Source organism: Anopheles gambiae, chromosome 2 (assembly GCF_943734735.2).
Source record: "Anopheles gambiae chromosome 2, idAnoGambNW_F1_1, whole genome shotgun sequence".
Lineage (NCBI taxonomy): Eukaryota > Metazoa > Arthropoda > Insecta > Diptera > Culicidae > Anopheles > Anopheles gambiae.
The window spans coordinates 24,445,319-24,461,937 of NC_064601.1; the positions used below are offsets into that span (position 1 = coordinate 24,445,319).

Below are 16,619 nucleotides of genomic sequence, written 5' to 3' on the forward strand. Positions count from 1 at the left end.
AATCACGCGGGGGTACGCTCGATGAGGCACCACCTACGAAATCTTAAAAATGTGCCCCACTTTCCTTCCGGTAAGGGGCAACCATCTCATCTTTGGCAAAACGGTATACCCCTTTTCAACAAAAAAACACCCTTGAGCTGAGCTGATCCGTGTGCTGTTTTTGTTTTGCGTTTGCACACTGTCCCACACCGGGCGGATGATATTAATCTTCATTATTCCGTCGTTCGCGCACTGCCACCCGGCCCATCCTACCTTCCAGCTACCGTGTCGCGTACGTGGGCGATTTCGATTAATTTATGCTAAAATATGCACACCAAATTACTTACTCGAGTGTCCCGCATCGGACTGGTTGTCGGTTTTATTTGACGCACCATCCGCCTCACTCGGCACCCCACCCAAAACTCGGGATTGACGACCCTTTCCCGCCCTGCACGGGCTGGACAAACAAGGGAGTGATTTATGAGTACGGCTAGGCTAGTAATGGGAGGTAAGCTTTTTGTCGTTCATGGCACCGCAAACACTAATGAAGATCGCTTTCGTGGGGACAAAGGCAACAGCAACAACAACAACAACAAAACCCAGCCACTTTCCATCCAAGCAGCTGGCAGAGCTACGAACGAAGGATCCGTTGCAAAACGAGCTGATCGGAGCGGGTTGATAGATGGAATGTATTCATCTTGTGTTGTGCGTTTTTTTTTAAATTATAAATTTTTGTGTGGTTGTCAGGATTGGCTGGGAAATGAATTCAAACGAACCGGGTTGATTATCGTCGTTCAAATTTGTTGTCAATTCTGACCTAGGAAAAATTAAATTTAATACTGCCTGTTCAGCTTCCATATGTCATTATGTTTCAGTGAACAATATGCTTGTGAAAGTAAAAAAATAGCTCTTATATACTTTCTCAGAAAAATCTACCTTTATACCAGCCCTTTCAAATCATCAAGCATAATCTAGAATGATTTCGAATGAAAGCGAGAATATTAACTTCAAAGTGAATTTTTTCACAGAAAAAAATAATCACTTTACGGCAATATATATCGTTTGCGAGAATAAAATATGCCTTTTAATAAGTTGATATTAAACGTAGACGGTTATTCAGTTCCCGGTAGCAAGGTTGAACGTGGTCATTACTAGGTTAATAAGTTGAGTAGGTTTTATCTTTGGATGGTCCAAGATTCTTGTTCATCGATGTGCTTGGTGAACCTCTATGGACACGAAATTTGAACCTGCCCAGTGAAAGATGCTAACGCTCTGGACGTGTTTGAGCGACACTTCTTTCGGACCATATTTGACTATGTGTTCGAGCATACGGTGGCGCATGAAGAACTACCAGCTTGATAAACTGTAAGATGAAGGCCGACTGGCCAAGGCCATGACCACTGTAGAAAGAGGGACCCTATACAAAAATGTACAGTCAATACTAATGCTGAAACACATTTCTTAAAATGAAACAAAATTGCATTAAATTTCACCCTTTACTGGGTCATTCCTAGAACTCTTTTCATAGTGTGTTTTGGTTTCGAAAAAAAAAATCAATAAAACCATTACTATTACGGATTGAAAAAATAAAGGAGTAAGTGCTGCTTTCCTTACACTGCCCGTTTGCCTGTACCTTATCAGCTTTCTGGCAGTTCGTTGAAACCAGGAAAACCATTTAGATTCGATAAAACAAAATGCTCACCGAACACATCCCATCCCACCGGGTTCGAACCTTTTGAACCCAAATTGAAAAGCTTGTACGAAATGTGTTGAAATGTTAATCAAATGCACTAAAACCGTAGCCCGTTTTCAGGGAATTTGCTTCGATCTGTATCGCTTACCTGGCTTTAGCTGATGTATGTGGTTTTTTTTTATGTTTTACCAGTTTTACCTTATCCACACTACCGGGACATGGTGAAAAAAAGCAAACAAATCGCTTTCCAATTTGTGCTGAGTAAGGTAATAACGGTTGTTTTACATTTTCTTGAACTACAGTCAAATTCAATGAATAAAAATAATGAAAAAAATATACGCTCGCAAGTTGAAATTCGTAGAAGGTAAGCGTATTACTAATTCATTTATCAAAAAGCAGTTTCTATATTTATCACTGCTAGCTTATTTCAAACTGCGAAAGCCATCACCTGCGTGACGCTTTCCGTTTCACCAGTGCGCCTACAACGTACCAGGCGCCTCCATCCAGCACGAGCACGCACGAGCTACAGAGGTAAACCTGTGCACTCGTCGCCATTGCTTTTTTTTGCTCTATTTTGTTTACTATTGAACTAAGCCGCACAACGCACAACAGAAGTGACGGCGAAACAGCGAGCTCGTACCGTTTGCTTTACCGAGTTAAAGTGTTGCCACCGTTCGGTGGTTTTGCGTTTCCATTCGTGACGGAGTGTTGCGTTGGGGGTTGCTGTTTTTTCTATGTCAATCCGGCTCCGAGAACAGATGCTTTGGTATGTGATATTGCTGCCTGTGCGTGTATATGTCTATCTGTGATTTTTTTTTCTTTATGCATAAATAGAAAAAGCTACGAAACTAGAAGGAGTGGTGTCATGAATACTTTAAGCCTCTTTTCGAGGTGTGTTTTGATCGGATGACTCTTGTATCAATATTTATCCTTTATTTTTCATGAGCAGCATTCAATTCAGAAACAGGATTCTGTTGTCAATAAAACATTATGTAAAAAGGAAAGCTTTGGGGTGCAGAATTCAATTACTTTTGCATACAGAATGGGTGTTTTCCTTGTTTTTGTTACATAGAAAACATATCAGCAAAGTAAAACATTTCATTACACAGCTTGAAGTGAACTTTTGAGTCGACCGTAAAACGATATCTTTTTCTTGCAGTCTCGTTACGAACTTTTCCCAGCAAAAACAGCTCTCGACACAAACACCACACTTTTACTGCAAACGAGCAAAGCTCACCTGTAACGGTTTAATTTGTGCACCAAGTAAACCAACAAGCACTGCAAAATAACATTACAACACTGAACCGAAAACTGCTCTTTACACGTTTGCCTTTACCATGCATTCCATACGTTTGTTTTGCACTTTCGCAAATGCTCAATTCCTGCAGGGCCACAGCGCAAGCATTCAAAGACATTTACCTGCACGATAGCCCGCTCGATTCCTTTCCACATTTTTTTCCCTGCAACATTTTTGCACCACCGTCCGTTCGGATGCGAGCAGACCGGTCTTGCCCGGGCAGAAGGGGGCAGCAGTTTTAAATGTAATAACTAGAATAGTTCCAACACATCGCAAACTCCAACTCGGCTAGCATGGCCCTGCATCGCTGCACAGCTAAATGTTGGCCCTGGTGCATAAGCAGCATGTCGGAAAGTTCAAGCGCTTGCCATTCTGCTTGCGCCCCGTGCGAAGCGGTATGAGGGGGACGGTGGAATTGAAAGCGTATGCATCTTATCATCAGCTGAGATGAGCCATTTTGGGGGATTTCAGGGGTATAACCGGCGGGAGCAGCATTTCAAGCGCATGTAAGTGGGTAAAGAGGGGTTTTGCCTCTTCCCGAGGCCAACATAAAGCTAACATGTTAACCCTGTGTCTGTGTGTATGTGTGTATGTGTGTATGTGTGTGAATGGATCAACCTACCCCCATTTCCCCACACGTAACGCTGGCAGGTGTCGGTATGAAGGCACCAAAAGAATGCCCATTGTTAAGCGAGCGTGTGTAGCGCAGACTATGGGCAGCGAGAACGGAACAGTTTGGGCATAAAAATGCGCACGAAGCTCCCGGCTCGTATGTTGTGGCATTACAAAAGGGGGAAAAGGAAAACAAAAACACGAGTAGCGCCGGGATCAAGCCTCAACCTTGGCCTCAACGGTACGCCCAGGCCACAAAAGGGCCTGGCACATTTGCTCACGTGCTCACGCTTGCAGCCGGGCATTGTCGTTATTGTTCAGCTACCTTTCTATACGCTTCCCGAACGATGGACGCCCTCTCCCATCGCCCGGTCCCATTGTTTGAGTTTTGCAACAACACGGGAGCAGTTTTAATTCCTCTCCCGTACAGTTTTCCCTTTCACTCTCAACACGTCCCCTGTGCTTCGTCCTGGACCTTAACAAGGCAGAAGCTTTCCTCGCCTTCCAACGGAGGTGCGATTGGGGCACGCGGGAAATTGGTTGTGCTTGCTTTACTTTATTATTTTTTGCCAACCGTCACCACGTTGTACCGCCTCCACCTCACCCACATGTCCCGGGAGTGTAATCTTGAGGCACACCAACCAGCCCCAACCAACCCGCGGAGCAAGCACCCGGACACATTGTTATGTCAGTCAGTCAGCATGAAATGGGAGGAATTTCCAAGCGTTGGCCCAAAATTCAGTTCACTCATCCGAGCGTCCCACCCACAAATACTCGCCCCAACTGTTGGGATCGTTTTTGGTGCAAATGCAAAAGTTCAGTAACACATTTCGTTAACTGGAAAGTGTGTGCGGTGCAGCTTGCTCGGTACTGTTCGTGTTAATTAGCGTAATGTAGCTGAGTTTTCCTCATTTAAATTGCCGGTTGGCAAACGTTTTGCGTGCTGCAGCTTCCCAGTGCCCAGCGGAGTGCAAGTTTCGCACCACCGCAATTTGACCACGCTACACACAAAACCACTCCATGATCGTAGCTAATGATTTGCCGCTTTTGGGACGCACGCGTTACTGCTTTCCAGACCAGGCGCAGTGCCCAAACTTCCACAATAAGACGTACCAGGGCACCTTGCTCTGGGCTCTGGTGGTGGCGGGTCTCACCAAAAGAACATTGTCTAAATGACGGTCTAATGTGCGCCCATTCCAACCTCACAGCTACCTTCGCTCCCTCTCTTCCAGCGCTTTTGTGACATTTGTAAAGCCCACCGGTGCTTTCAGTGAATGTGTGTGTGTATAATTTCGAATTCGCCAGTAATAAATGTACTTACTTGTAATTATGGGTCCCCTTCTCCCCCCGACTGGAGACGGCATTAACCGGTCTTAAACGTTTTCCTGCCTCACTCAGCTTCCGTTGGCCCCATTGTCTTCACCGCTTGGTTCGGTGGTTTCTCCAGGCAGGAGATCGGTTGTGCTGCTCAAGTGTCGACGGCGTCCCAGCTCTACTGCTCTGTGCTGCTGCTGCTGCTGCTGCTGCTGCGTCCTATTGTGGAGGATGTTTTGTAAAGCGATTATTACAAACTGTTACCGGCTTAATGGCTATATGGGCAGCCCGGCGTCGGGCTGCTACTACCGCTCACTCATCATCATTGCTACCGGGTGCTTCGAGCTGGTGCTCACGGTGAGCCAAGCATGATTCACCGTTCGTCCCCAATTGCTCGTTGCACACACGGTGCGTTGGTGGTTGCGCTTCGAGAGCAATTAAATTATCACAGCGCTGTGCGAAGTGCGTTGTGAGCACTACATTAATGTGATGTTGTGCGCTGCCGGTGTAGCTGGTGTCCTTCGGCTGGGCCGGGTGGAAAGAATAAAGACTTACTAATCGGTGTTATTAAAGTGCAGAAAAAAAGGGCGTTCAACCCATTGCATTGCGGCAAGCGTTGAGCTAACAGGCTCAGGTCAGCCTGTTGTTTCTCAAGTACGGCGATTAAAGCTAATGGGCGATTCTAAACATTAATAAACCCATCGGGTGAAGTACATTGTATTGTTACTTTATGATTTAAATAAATAAAGCAATAAACAGAAGGATGTTTTACAGAGCAAGCAAGTGTAAGCCCGGCGTTTTACATTGTTATGAACGTACATTAAAGCTTCTCGAAGCTGCTGCCCGGACTGTGCTCGTTTATGTTGCTTCCATCACTTTTCTTGATGCTTTTAGTTCACATAACAAAGTGTTTATCTGTAAGTGGCTGCTATAACAACTTTTTGTGTTATTTTAGCACTTTTACAGACGTAAAAGGAAGTTTACCAACTCTATGATGAAACTTAATACGTGGTATACACCTTCCTATTCAAACTGATTTTTATACTACCGATTTACATTTTAATTTAAAATAGATCCTTGCAAAATGACGATTTTTCATTTCAAGTGATAAAGAATATTTGTTCAGTTAATCCGACTCGATGGAAAAAATCATTTTAAACATAATTTGTATGGTTTACCTTCTCAAACTATTGAAATAGTCAACAAACTCATAGAAAAATACAAAATAATCCCAAAAACATTCCTTTGATGTACTTTGTGATTAAAATTTTAATTAAAATGTTGAATTAAGGGATTGACGTACATATTATTTTGTGATAAATTGAGCTTAAATTATCAATCTGAGAGAATGCTAAGGAATTGAAAAGTATAATGGCGGCCAATGTAGCTATCTGAAATTTCAAAATCAAATCTTTTCAAATTAAATTGATGCGAGCATGTGATTCGCAATGAAACAAATAAAGTTCGAACTGAAGCTTTATCGGGCATTGGAGCTCATGCATCGAGATCCAGGTAGATGGCGCAACAACCATGGCGGCCTTCCACAACGACGTCAGGCGACAAAGAGCGAACGCACAGTCCCAGGCACGGTATCATCCCATCCACCAATAGTTCCAATCGCACCAACAGCGCACTTCCACCGTGCAGTTACTGCGCTAGTGTGCTGAATACTGGATCTGACTTTTCTCGTCCGAATCATCGTCATAGCCGCTGGACTGCTCCTCGGATATTTTGAACTGTATCAGCACGATCAGATACGTTGTGATGGAGGAAGCAATCTGTTAAAAAGAAGAAAGACACACACACACAAAAAGAGACAGAAGAGACGCATCCCAATCGATGGGAGCAACATTAATTATGTATTTCGACAGTGCTACCACCGGCATATCTGCTTACCCCCGTCAGCACCGACAGATCGATGGGAAACAGCCCGTACGCATTGAACTCGAGCGGATTCGTCACCATGAACGAAATCAGATCGTCCACCTAGTGTTTTTGGTTTTGTTGCCGTTTTTTGTGTAGAACATTCGGAAATGAAGCCAACCCGACGGACACGCACCCGGAAACGAGGCAAATCAGTGGCCGGCGCGTTTTAATATCGGCGATTTTTAATTACGATACTAACCCACAACCACATCCGTCCTTGCTTCCCTCCCCCGGACACTCACCTTGGTGCGAAAGTCATCGTCGGCCGATTTGGACTTCATGAAGAACAGGAAATTGATCACCTTTTTCCACTTGAGCCGCACGTTCTCGCCGCTGGTAAACAGCGACCAAAACTCGATGCCGTGCAGAAACAGCAGGCTGCAGGACGCGAGCGCATAGATCTCGGACCGGGACGCGGTGAAGCCGGACTTGATGTGGTTCAGCATGTAGTACAGCTGCACCGTGACGCAGGTGAACGCGGACAGCAGCGAGAAGATGGCCTGCTTGCCGAAGCAGTGGTTTATCTTGACCGACAGGTCCTGCAGCAGCTCGACCACCTCGCGGATGTGCTGGATCGAGTCGAGCGGGCTGATGGCGCGGATCTTGATGGTCGCGAGCGTGGTCAGCCGGTTCAGCTTGCCCTCGTGCATGCTCGGCAGATGGTTGCCGCCCATCGCCATGTTGAGCGTTTTGTACTGCGGCCCGTGGCCGTGGGTTTGCGGCTGCAGGGCGAGGTTTTCCACACCGACCGGAAAATTGCTGCAACCGAGCGTGCACAAATGTTAGTCAGTGGAAATGTTGTGGTGGGGGTGCTGCAACACGGTGCTGCACGTGGGAAATGGGTGCGCATCCCGAATGCAATCGTGTGCAGTTGCGTGCGTGATTCTGTTTGAGCTGTGCCGGGGGTAGTGTGCACCTTTGAAGCAAAAAATGAAACACACCAAACACCAGATAGCTTGTGACCAGGTGCAGCACACACACACACAGAAAAAAAGAGCAAAGTTCACGGTTGATTACTTCATGCCTCTCAGCAGCAGCATGGCCCGGTCCGACAGGTACAGGATACAGCCGGCGAACTGGAAACTGAACAGAAGCAATCCAAACTGATCGTGATGAGATTTGGGTTTCGTGCGAGCATTAAAAACGAGAGAGAGAGAGAGAGAGCAAAAGAAGAAAAAGCAGATTTCATTTCAGCAAGGTTCACTTCAAGTGGCTTACAATGTATGAAAGCATAACATTTTCATTCCGCTAGGAGGAGGAAAAAATACTAAAAAAATATTCATTATACGTTTGAACACGCAATAACTGGTGCGTTGTTTGTTTTTCCCCAAATACAGCGGCCTTTTCCCCTATCTTTTGACAGCGTAACATCGACAGCTCGGATCAGGTTCGCGGTGCGTTTCAAAAGCGATTCTCTTTCACACGAATCCATCCCATCACGGTGCAAGTCATGGTGCTTTGCTGAAGGCTTTTTATACTTCCATAGCAAGTGAATAGGACACACATAAAAAAAGGAGTAGGATAGTGCACTACTTTGCCACATCATGGTACCCCGTGGTGAAGCGATTAGAGAGTACGCACACGCTTACCACGTCAAACACAGCAAAAAAAAAGTTCCGACCATTGGATCAGGCTTTTATCGTCATTCATCTAAAAGTCAAATTCTGCGTCGACCGTCTAATGGGTCGACTTGCTCAATGATCCTTTCGGGATGCTGGAAAGGAGGAAAAACGACTGCAGTAACCGGCAGGACAAAAGGACTTTTTGCACGATCGGGTGGGGTAATTAACTTCCCGTGCACTTTGCTGCAAAGGCAGGAACGCGCAGATAAAGTGAACCATTTTTTTTTACTTTTGGAGCACGTAGAATGAACGCTTGGACAAGGATTTTACTTAGCCGGCGCGCCCAAACGAACCTTGTACACAAATGTACACAAAAACGATCTCCACAGTGCACGAAAGTGCTTTGCCACGCAGGAGCTGCGATGCCGCTTGCCGGTTATGCTTATGCACAAAAACGCATCCGACCGTTCCCGTTGCCCCGTCGGGTCATCCTGGCCGTGTTACACAACAAAATACAGCTCTGCTTAATTGCCTGTGAAATGAATGGAGGATTTAAGTGTGCTTTTAGAAACGATTTTTGATGGCCTTCCCACGGTGACCGTGCTCGGTGGAGGTTAGTTGAGTTTGATACCATGCTTTGCTATTGACCGGGTTGTGGGGTTATAAGTGGGTTTGTTCGCATTCGAAAAAAGAATGTTGAAAGCAGCCAAAACTGCTCATTTGTTAGCACACGGTTCCATTTCTAATGTAATCTCCGCTTGCCGCCCGAAACACCACCGTGCATAAGCACAATACTGATCGCTGGGCCGGGGTCGTTAAAATCACCGTTGCTTGGTTCGAGGCAGTATCGTGTCTTGTTTCACTTTGGGGAGTTTTTTTGTCGTTGTTTTTCTCCTGCATTTTATTTTCCAAAAGCTCCCAACAATACTCATCCACTCTCGTACTCATGGTTACGGTTTCGAAACGACTTACCTTTGGCATACAGAAGGCGATCCAATAAAGCAACGTCCATATACGATTCCAATTAACTCCGATCAAATAAGTGAGCGCCCCGATGGTACTGCCGCAGGTCATGGTGACTGGGGTGTGGAAAGGTCACGTCACGAGCGTTTGGGAGTGTTCGATGGCGTGAAACATAAAGGAATCCAAAATAAGGGACATCATTAACCATGGGTGAATGGTTCGGAGCGCCCAGCTCGTTGTTACAGGCACGCTCGATGCGGCTTCGTACGATTGCAGCAAACAGTAGAGCTCAAATCACTCTGGAAAGCAAGAAGGTTATCAAAGGTTATCAAATATCACTTACCAATGCAAGCCAGGATAGACACGCGTCTCATTTTGACGTTTGGCATTGTGAAGGAAATGCCAAACTGCGTTCGCAGCTTATCGTCGGCGATGGCGAAGGTGGTCAAAATTTCGTTCGCCATCGTGCGATGCCGGATGGCAAAGACGAGCGAAAAGACGTACGCAAATGAGTTGGGAATGAACTGTAACGGGAAGAATGGAAGAAGGCGGGAAGAAAGACTTTAACACAAATGCAGACTTTCCCGACGCGTTTTACGCACAACGACGCCTAAACCCCCTAAATGTATGCAATGTGCGAAACAATACTCCTCTTTTTAACGCAATTTTCTCTCTTCAAACTTGCTACAAGTTTTAGGAGACTGATCGTACCTCACAAAGCTCCCCATTTGTTCCAACTTTAAACTCTCCGTGCCTGGAGCAAAGCCACCGTCACCGGCTGCGAAACCGCCTCCTTCATCAAAATACCGTTTTATATCCCGTTTGATAAAATTGATTTCCTGCGCTCCGGTTCCGGTTGGAAACATGCATGCCCAACGTGCAGTCAACGGGTCAGCGGGTGCCCCGGTCACGCTCATCTGTACGCTCACCTGTATCCAATTAGCGGCGTTGGAAATGTCGGACGTGTTGCCACTCTGCCAGAAGATGCTCACCAGGCAGGAGGAGTACAGCAGCAGCACCGTGTACGTTGGCAGCAGCTGCTTCACGTAGCTGGCCCGCGTGTTGACCGGTACGGTCGGATCGAGCGGGTACGGGCACAGCCCGAACAGCTTTGAGAACAGGTAGAACGATTTGATCGGCTGCATCCTCTGCACAAACGGAGACCGTAAATCTCGACGCCCGAACTGGCACTGATGACCGAGACCATGAAATTAATGTTTCATGCGACTAAAGTTGGCGGCCAATTTCGGCGCCCCGGACCCCACTGTTCCTTTTCCTAGCCCTCCAGCGAGCTCACTCCGCAGTGTGTGTGTGTGTGTGTCCGTTGTGTGTCTTGCCGCTTCAGTTTCGGCGCTTCCTCCGCCAGAAGCGCCTAGAATGAAACGCTCGTTAAAGGAAGCCGTGGTTTGCGACATCGGCGAAACCCCATCATCATCATCGTTCGTCGTCGTTTTCGCCCTCCACACCCCTTCCCGCGATAGAGTGTGTCATTTTCCGATGCGCGTACAAACAAAAGACCTTCCCTCTAGATGGCTGTTCGATCAAGTTGCAGCCATCGTTCACGTTTCGTTTCGTCGGTAAGATTACCGGGCACAGTGACACACACGCCCGCACACACACACACACAAACATGCATCAACGTTCAACCCACGCCCACGGGTGCGTTGTTGTTGTCCCAGGCAGGACGTGAGGACACCGGAACCAAATGCAATTATCTTTCAATTTAGATAATGCGTTTTTCCCGATCTCCATTTCCACACCGTTGGAGCGCTAGTCGTTCACGGTTTCAAGGGACGTGAACGGCGCAACATTGACAGCGGAACCCTGGGCGCCCCCGGGAACGGTGACGGGCGATAGGTTTCCATCATTCGGCCCGCTGCACTGCACCCGGAAGCGCCCAAAGCTCGAGCGGGAAAAGTCGTCCGACAAGCGCGGAGATTCCAATCTTATTAGCTGTGGTTTACTGCCGGGAACGATGGTTGCATAGTTCACTGGCAAGTTCCGTCACGGGTCGGATGCCCGCTTTCGCTTCGACAGGGCTCGTCCCAGTTCCAGTCCCAGTAGTGCACCTGGAGCGGAGTTCATTGCGCGCATATCTACTATCCAAACCGAGCACTGCACTGTCGCGATCGAACGATCCAAGCAGGATGTTATTAAGAATGGAGGCTCTTCAGGCATTCCTAAAAACCGATTGAAAATATTTAAACATTGTTCTTTCCACCAACCCCCCTTGTTGACGGGGCTTTCAGTCCTTCCATCAAACGGAAATTGACATTCCTCATCCGAGGGAACGGGAAATGAATTCGAAAGACACTCCAATCACCGGAAGGCGCGTAATTGAGTTTTGTTACTTTGGTCTCCGCCGAGGCACCGTTTTGCTCGGCAAAAACCTCTTTCCCTCCTCGCTCCTCATACCTTCTTCCTCACCAAAAGTAAATAGATATTAACGATAATCAGCCAAATGAAACAAAGCCCTCAAATGAATGCTACCAGGGCAGGTCGATTGTCTCCCGCTTCGGGTTTGCTATTTTCCCACGACGACGAAGACGACGCGCTTGCCTTTCCATCAGCGAAGCTCCACAAATCGGAAGGATTAATCAACGGCCACGGTATGGGATAGCTTTATTTATGGCATTTACCGTAGCGGAAAAACAAGAAAGGCAGGACGCACAAACATCGCATCGGAAAAACTTTTTCCATTTGTCTGAACGGAACGGAGAGCGAGGAGAAAGATCCGTTATTTTGGGGGAGCGAAAGCAACGAGAGGAACTGTGTGTGTGTGTGTGTGTGTGTGTGTGTGTGTGTGTGTGTGTTTGGGGCGGTGAGTTTTCACCTTCCTCAATCAGCTTCGAGCCGAATTCGAACAAATTTCTTCTGTTTTGGGATTTTAGCTGCCCTCAACCAGTCCTGCCGCTAGTCTGCCCTCCAGAACCTTACCGTGTTGCCTTATTCTTTCTCGCCCGGTTGAGAACTTCTTGCCGAAATAAGACTCTTTCTAAAAGTTTTCCTTCCCCATTCCTCCCGCGTGCGCACGTCGACCACACTCTTCAACCTTCTTTCAACACATTTCCTTCACCGTGCCTTTACCGTGCTAAAGCAGAGCGTTACAGAAACGCCGAGCGTAATTCCTGCGTACACCATTTAGCTTCCTCCGCCGGTTGAATCCGGTCGGGTTGCGGGCTGGGCTAACTGTAATTGCAATCGGGAGGCAACGGAATTAGGAGCAAATCCTTTCAACTCAACCGAATTAGATGACAGCTTCTGTCCGGCCCGTTCCGGTTCCGCACCGTTGACGCTCGGTTATTTTAATAGCGATGGATTTTGGCGTTTTGTGTTTTCATTTCCAGCGCTGGGACGGATTTCGGTCTTTGCTGATCGGTCTTAGCTTCAGCCGCACGGAATGGTTTCGCTTCTAACGAGACGGGACCGACACGGGGCAACTGCAACATTCCTAAAAGGCTTTTTTCGTCTTTCACAGGCCAAAGCTCGGTGTGACAAATGTGACAAATAATGAACGAGTGAAGATTATTTGACCGCAAACGATTACGGCGAACTGGGAACCCGGGGGCTCGGGCAAAGGCAATCGAAATTGAATCCCATCAATCAGGGCGCTGCCGGGGCGAATGCTTTAACTTCTTGCGCTGGGGCACAATTTATCGTATCGGGTTGACTTCCATTTCCTTAACTTCTCATTTGGCCACAGCAATTGGAGCAACGATTGGAATATTAATGCTAGCAAAAGGCTCAAATTCACTCCCGGCTTCCATTCGTAAGGTTAACATCATGCTGAAACCCGAACCATTACCAGACCAGTTGATGGAATGATCAAAGCAATGAATATTTTATACCTTCTTTTTGCATGCTTTCAGGACAACGCTTTTGTGATAAAGCATTTTTAGAAACATTTCATTGTTAGCAGTGAGACGCATTATGCACATGATGGATTTTTCTACATCAATGGAAATGATCTTTGTTATGCGTCGATGCTAAGCGTATGCTGGTCGGCCAGCACAAAGCATTTTCCGGATCATTTCCCGCTCTAAACGCAGTGCTGAAATCACTCCGATAACAATTGATACGGCAGGCAGCAGGCAAAAGCTGCGCAACCGACTATAGCATCACATCCAATTGGCAAAACAGCAACGCCCTTCCGACGACGGATCATTTGCAAATCAATTTTACAGCTCCAGTTACCACCCGATGCTGCGATAAAGTTACAAAACACTTTCCATCGCCCAGCAATACCAGCCTACCACGCCTATTCGAATCAATGATTTTGATAAACACCACACCCGCATGGGCAGAACAATAAAATATGAAATGTGAGTTAAGCATTGGCTTTGGCCCGGCCAGAAGCGGGATGCTAAAAATTTCATCAACAGCTACCCAACTCCATTCGCTTGCCAACTGGCCGCGCCGGGGCAGAAATGTGATTCGCCATCCTGCGCTGGCTCGTAAATAAAGCATTTTCCCTTTTTGCTCCACAAACGGAGGAATCGATGGTTGATTTATGCTGGCGTACTGAAAAATTCATTGCAACAGTCGTACAATTTAGCTACCAATTTGCGCCCAAAATTCAGTGCAACGCGGAATGGCGAAACCTATGTGCCTGTGTACTGAACTGAGTTTGGTGGAAAATTCGGTTGAAATTGTTTTTCCACGAATTGATAAACATCACCCAGGGAGAGCAAGGGAGGGCGAGAGAAAATGAGACTTGTTTGAGTGTGTGTCGGCAAAGCAAAAAGAAAAAAATTAACGGAGGGATGCGTCAAGGACAAAGGGCTGAAACTCATTACTGGAAGCGTCCTCTGGTCTTATCGTTTGGACAGATCAAATGCTTCTTCCCAAAACGGTTTCAGAAACCTCAGTTAAGTCAAGAAGGTGTACTAAACCCCTTTTCGGTACACCTTCCCGTGCAATGGGAACCATTTTTGCCCGACGCACCGGCAAGGGACCGGAAAAAGGGATTTGTGTGTCTGTGTATGTGTGTATGCATAACCCCTTAAAGCACAGCCCATGTGTTATGCGCCGCAGTAGCACTCGCTCGCAAGATCCCACTCAAATTTATAGCGGTTTCTTATTGGTTCAATTTAAATTTTATTCCTCCCCGGATCAAAGGTGAAAGTATGGCTCGTTGCGATACCGCACCAGCGACACGTCGAAGACACACTCGGGGCCAACAGCAGGCCTTTAAATGTCTTTAGCATTTCGTGGCACCCGCTCGCTGAACGTTCTCGGCGGACAACGGCGCGGCAAGTGCTTAACAACTGTCGGTCGGGGTTGTGGGAAAGGAAACCCCCTCATGCGAAGAACAGCGCAAATTTCGGCTTAAAAGGGTACGCAACACAAGCCCGAGGCAGAATATGTAGATTTGTGTGTGTGTTTATGCTCTTCCTACTGCCAACTTAACACAGCACGGAAAAAACAATTTTCCGATTTACTGCGGCCTGTGACCGGGCTTTTTATGAATGCGATAAAATCGGTTAATTTAATTCGCTGGTCCCTTTGCCGTAATCAAGTGCATACTTTTGGGCGTACAGTGAGTCGAGCTTAAAAAATGAAGCTCGTTTTCGTGTAATTCATATTTTCTACAGCATCTTCCAGCACATATACAACAAGTTGCTTGAATTTAAAAAAATCCTCTCTACTCCATATAAGCAGTGCAGGCTAATTGTGCCGGGTTTGTAGCATTCAGCAGGATGACGAAATACATTTTGGTGTCATATTTTCCGTATATTTTTTGTTTCAGAATCTTCCATTCTAATTCCACTGCTACTGGTGGTCCCTTTTGCTGCGATAAGAACAAAAAATGTAAATTAAAAGTGTACTTAAGAATATGAATCATTCAAAACGACCTACCAATTTGCCTCCGTCGCACGGTTGGATGGGTCACGGGAAAAAAAATACAGGCAACCCTAAAACAACGCGCTGAGATAATAATAAGAAAACAAACGGCCGTCATGCAGACGGAGCCTCTTAGTCTTACAGCACATCCCGTAATTAATATTCCATTTCCATTTGCCAATCCCGTAATAAGTGTGCTTTTGTCAAATCGCATCACCAACAACGAGCTTTTGCTCAACTCGAGTGACGTTAGAGTGATGGGTCAAGGGTACACGAACAGGTGATGGATGTGCCTGTTCACCTTGTTCCTTCCAGCAAATGGAGGCCAACAGTTGATGACAATTTGATGGACATTTTGTGAATTAGTCAGCGAGAGTCGGTGTTGAAGTACGGTTTGATGAGGGATTAAGTACGCAAAAAAAAACATAAAAAGGCCGGAAAGAGCCCACCAGGAGCTTAAGAGGTGTGAAAATAAAGCAAACGATCGGCAGCCAAAACATTCCCGGAAGCACCTCTTTAATCCCAGCGGTGTGGATTTGACGAGCCGTGTTGCGCGTGATTTCACGACACGGGAACATAACACATCGATAATAAAATCACACCACGCTAACGCAGCCTCCGCCCGGGCCACGTGTCCAGGCATTGATCCGGTGGAAAATAATCGTCCCACTGACGTGCCCGTTTTGCACGGAAAGGCCAGCAGGCCGCTCGCATCGCGCACTAACTGGCCGACAAATGAAACTGATTAGGGATCGGATCGGAATTTATTACCAGCAACGTGGCCAGGCAGCAGCATGCCACGCTGCTGCAGTAGCGCTGACTGGTGGCCGGCACTGACTTGAATTATTGATGAGTCGCACCACCGCAACGACATTCGGATGGATCTACCGACCGGCATCAAGATCTCGCAGCATATCCCTTTCCCCGAAAGGGCCCGACCCGATCCCATTAACGAGTCCTGCAATGCTCGGGGCCGATAGGGACAGTCCCGTCCCGAAAACCCAGCTGGGACAGTAATCATTTTCTGATAAATGGCACAATTCCACATTCGGGTCAGCGCTTCAGCTCAAATCACTTCCGCTGCTTTCGGGAGCTCTCGGCACCGCACCACGGGCACGGATTGGCTGAGGCATGGACGGACCGGCTTTTACCATGCACCCGTGCGGCCATTGTGTGCGGCTCTCTGATGTGCGGATACGCGCCCGGAATTGGGAACTCCACCTGACCGTAAAGAAATAAGAAAACCAACCGACCGCATCGAGAGGACCAGCGGCAAGGACCCGGTTTGGTTCGCATGGCAAATTCCCAACCTACCTTCTCCCGTGTGGACCCAGTTTCGGCTGGGCTGTCGAAAAGTCGCATCAATTATGGGGACCTTCAGGATGCTGCTGGCGCTCCTCTTTCGCCAAGGGTTGCCGGATGTATGTGT

The 16,619-nt window shown here is 47.1% G+C and overlaps 2 protein-coding genes across 16 annotated transcripts in view; one reads left to right on the top strand and one right to left on the bottom strand.

The window, feature by feature from the left end:
• Window positions 1–16,619, top strand: part of LOC1273326 (dipeptidase 1) — a 127,285-nt gene that overhangs the window by 30,744 nt on the left and 79,922 nt on the right. The gene's annotated exons all lie outside the window — the stretch shown is intronic.
• On the bottom strand, window positions 6,551–10,525 carry LOC5667419 (gustatory receptor for bitter taste 66a). The gene is made up of 7 exons (XM_061648589.1): window positions 10,276–10,525; window positions 9,690–9,870; window positions 9,356–9,462; window positions 7,839–7,924; window positions 7,064–7,580; window positions 6,792–6,881; window positions 6,551–6,673 (listed from the first exon to the last, which is right to left on the bottom strand). The coding sequence occupies exons 1-7, from the start codon at window positions 10,489–10,491 to the stop codon at window positions 6,551–6,553; spliced, it is 1,320 nt and encodes a 439-aa protein (XP_061504573.1). The 5' UTR covers window positions 10,492–10,525.

Bases quoted from the DNA above. Each gene is read 5' to 3' on its own strand.
- LOC5667419 (XM_061648589.1), bottom strand. From the start codon at position 10,491: ATGCAGCCGATCAAATCGTTCTACCTGTTCTCAAAGCTGTTCGGGCTG. The intron at 7,581-7,838 runs GTAATCAACCGT...GCTCGGTTGCAG, and splicing joins CTGCTGCTGAGAGGCATGAA to CAATTTTCCGGTCGGTGTGG. The intron at 6,882-7,063 runs GTGAGTGTCCGG...CAAAAACACTAG, and splicing joins ACGATGACTTTCGCACCAAG to GTGGACGATCTGATTTCGTT.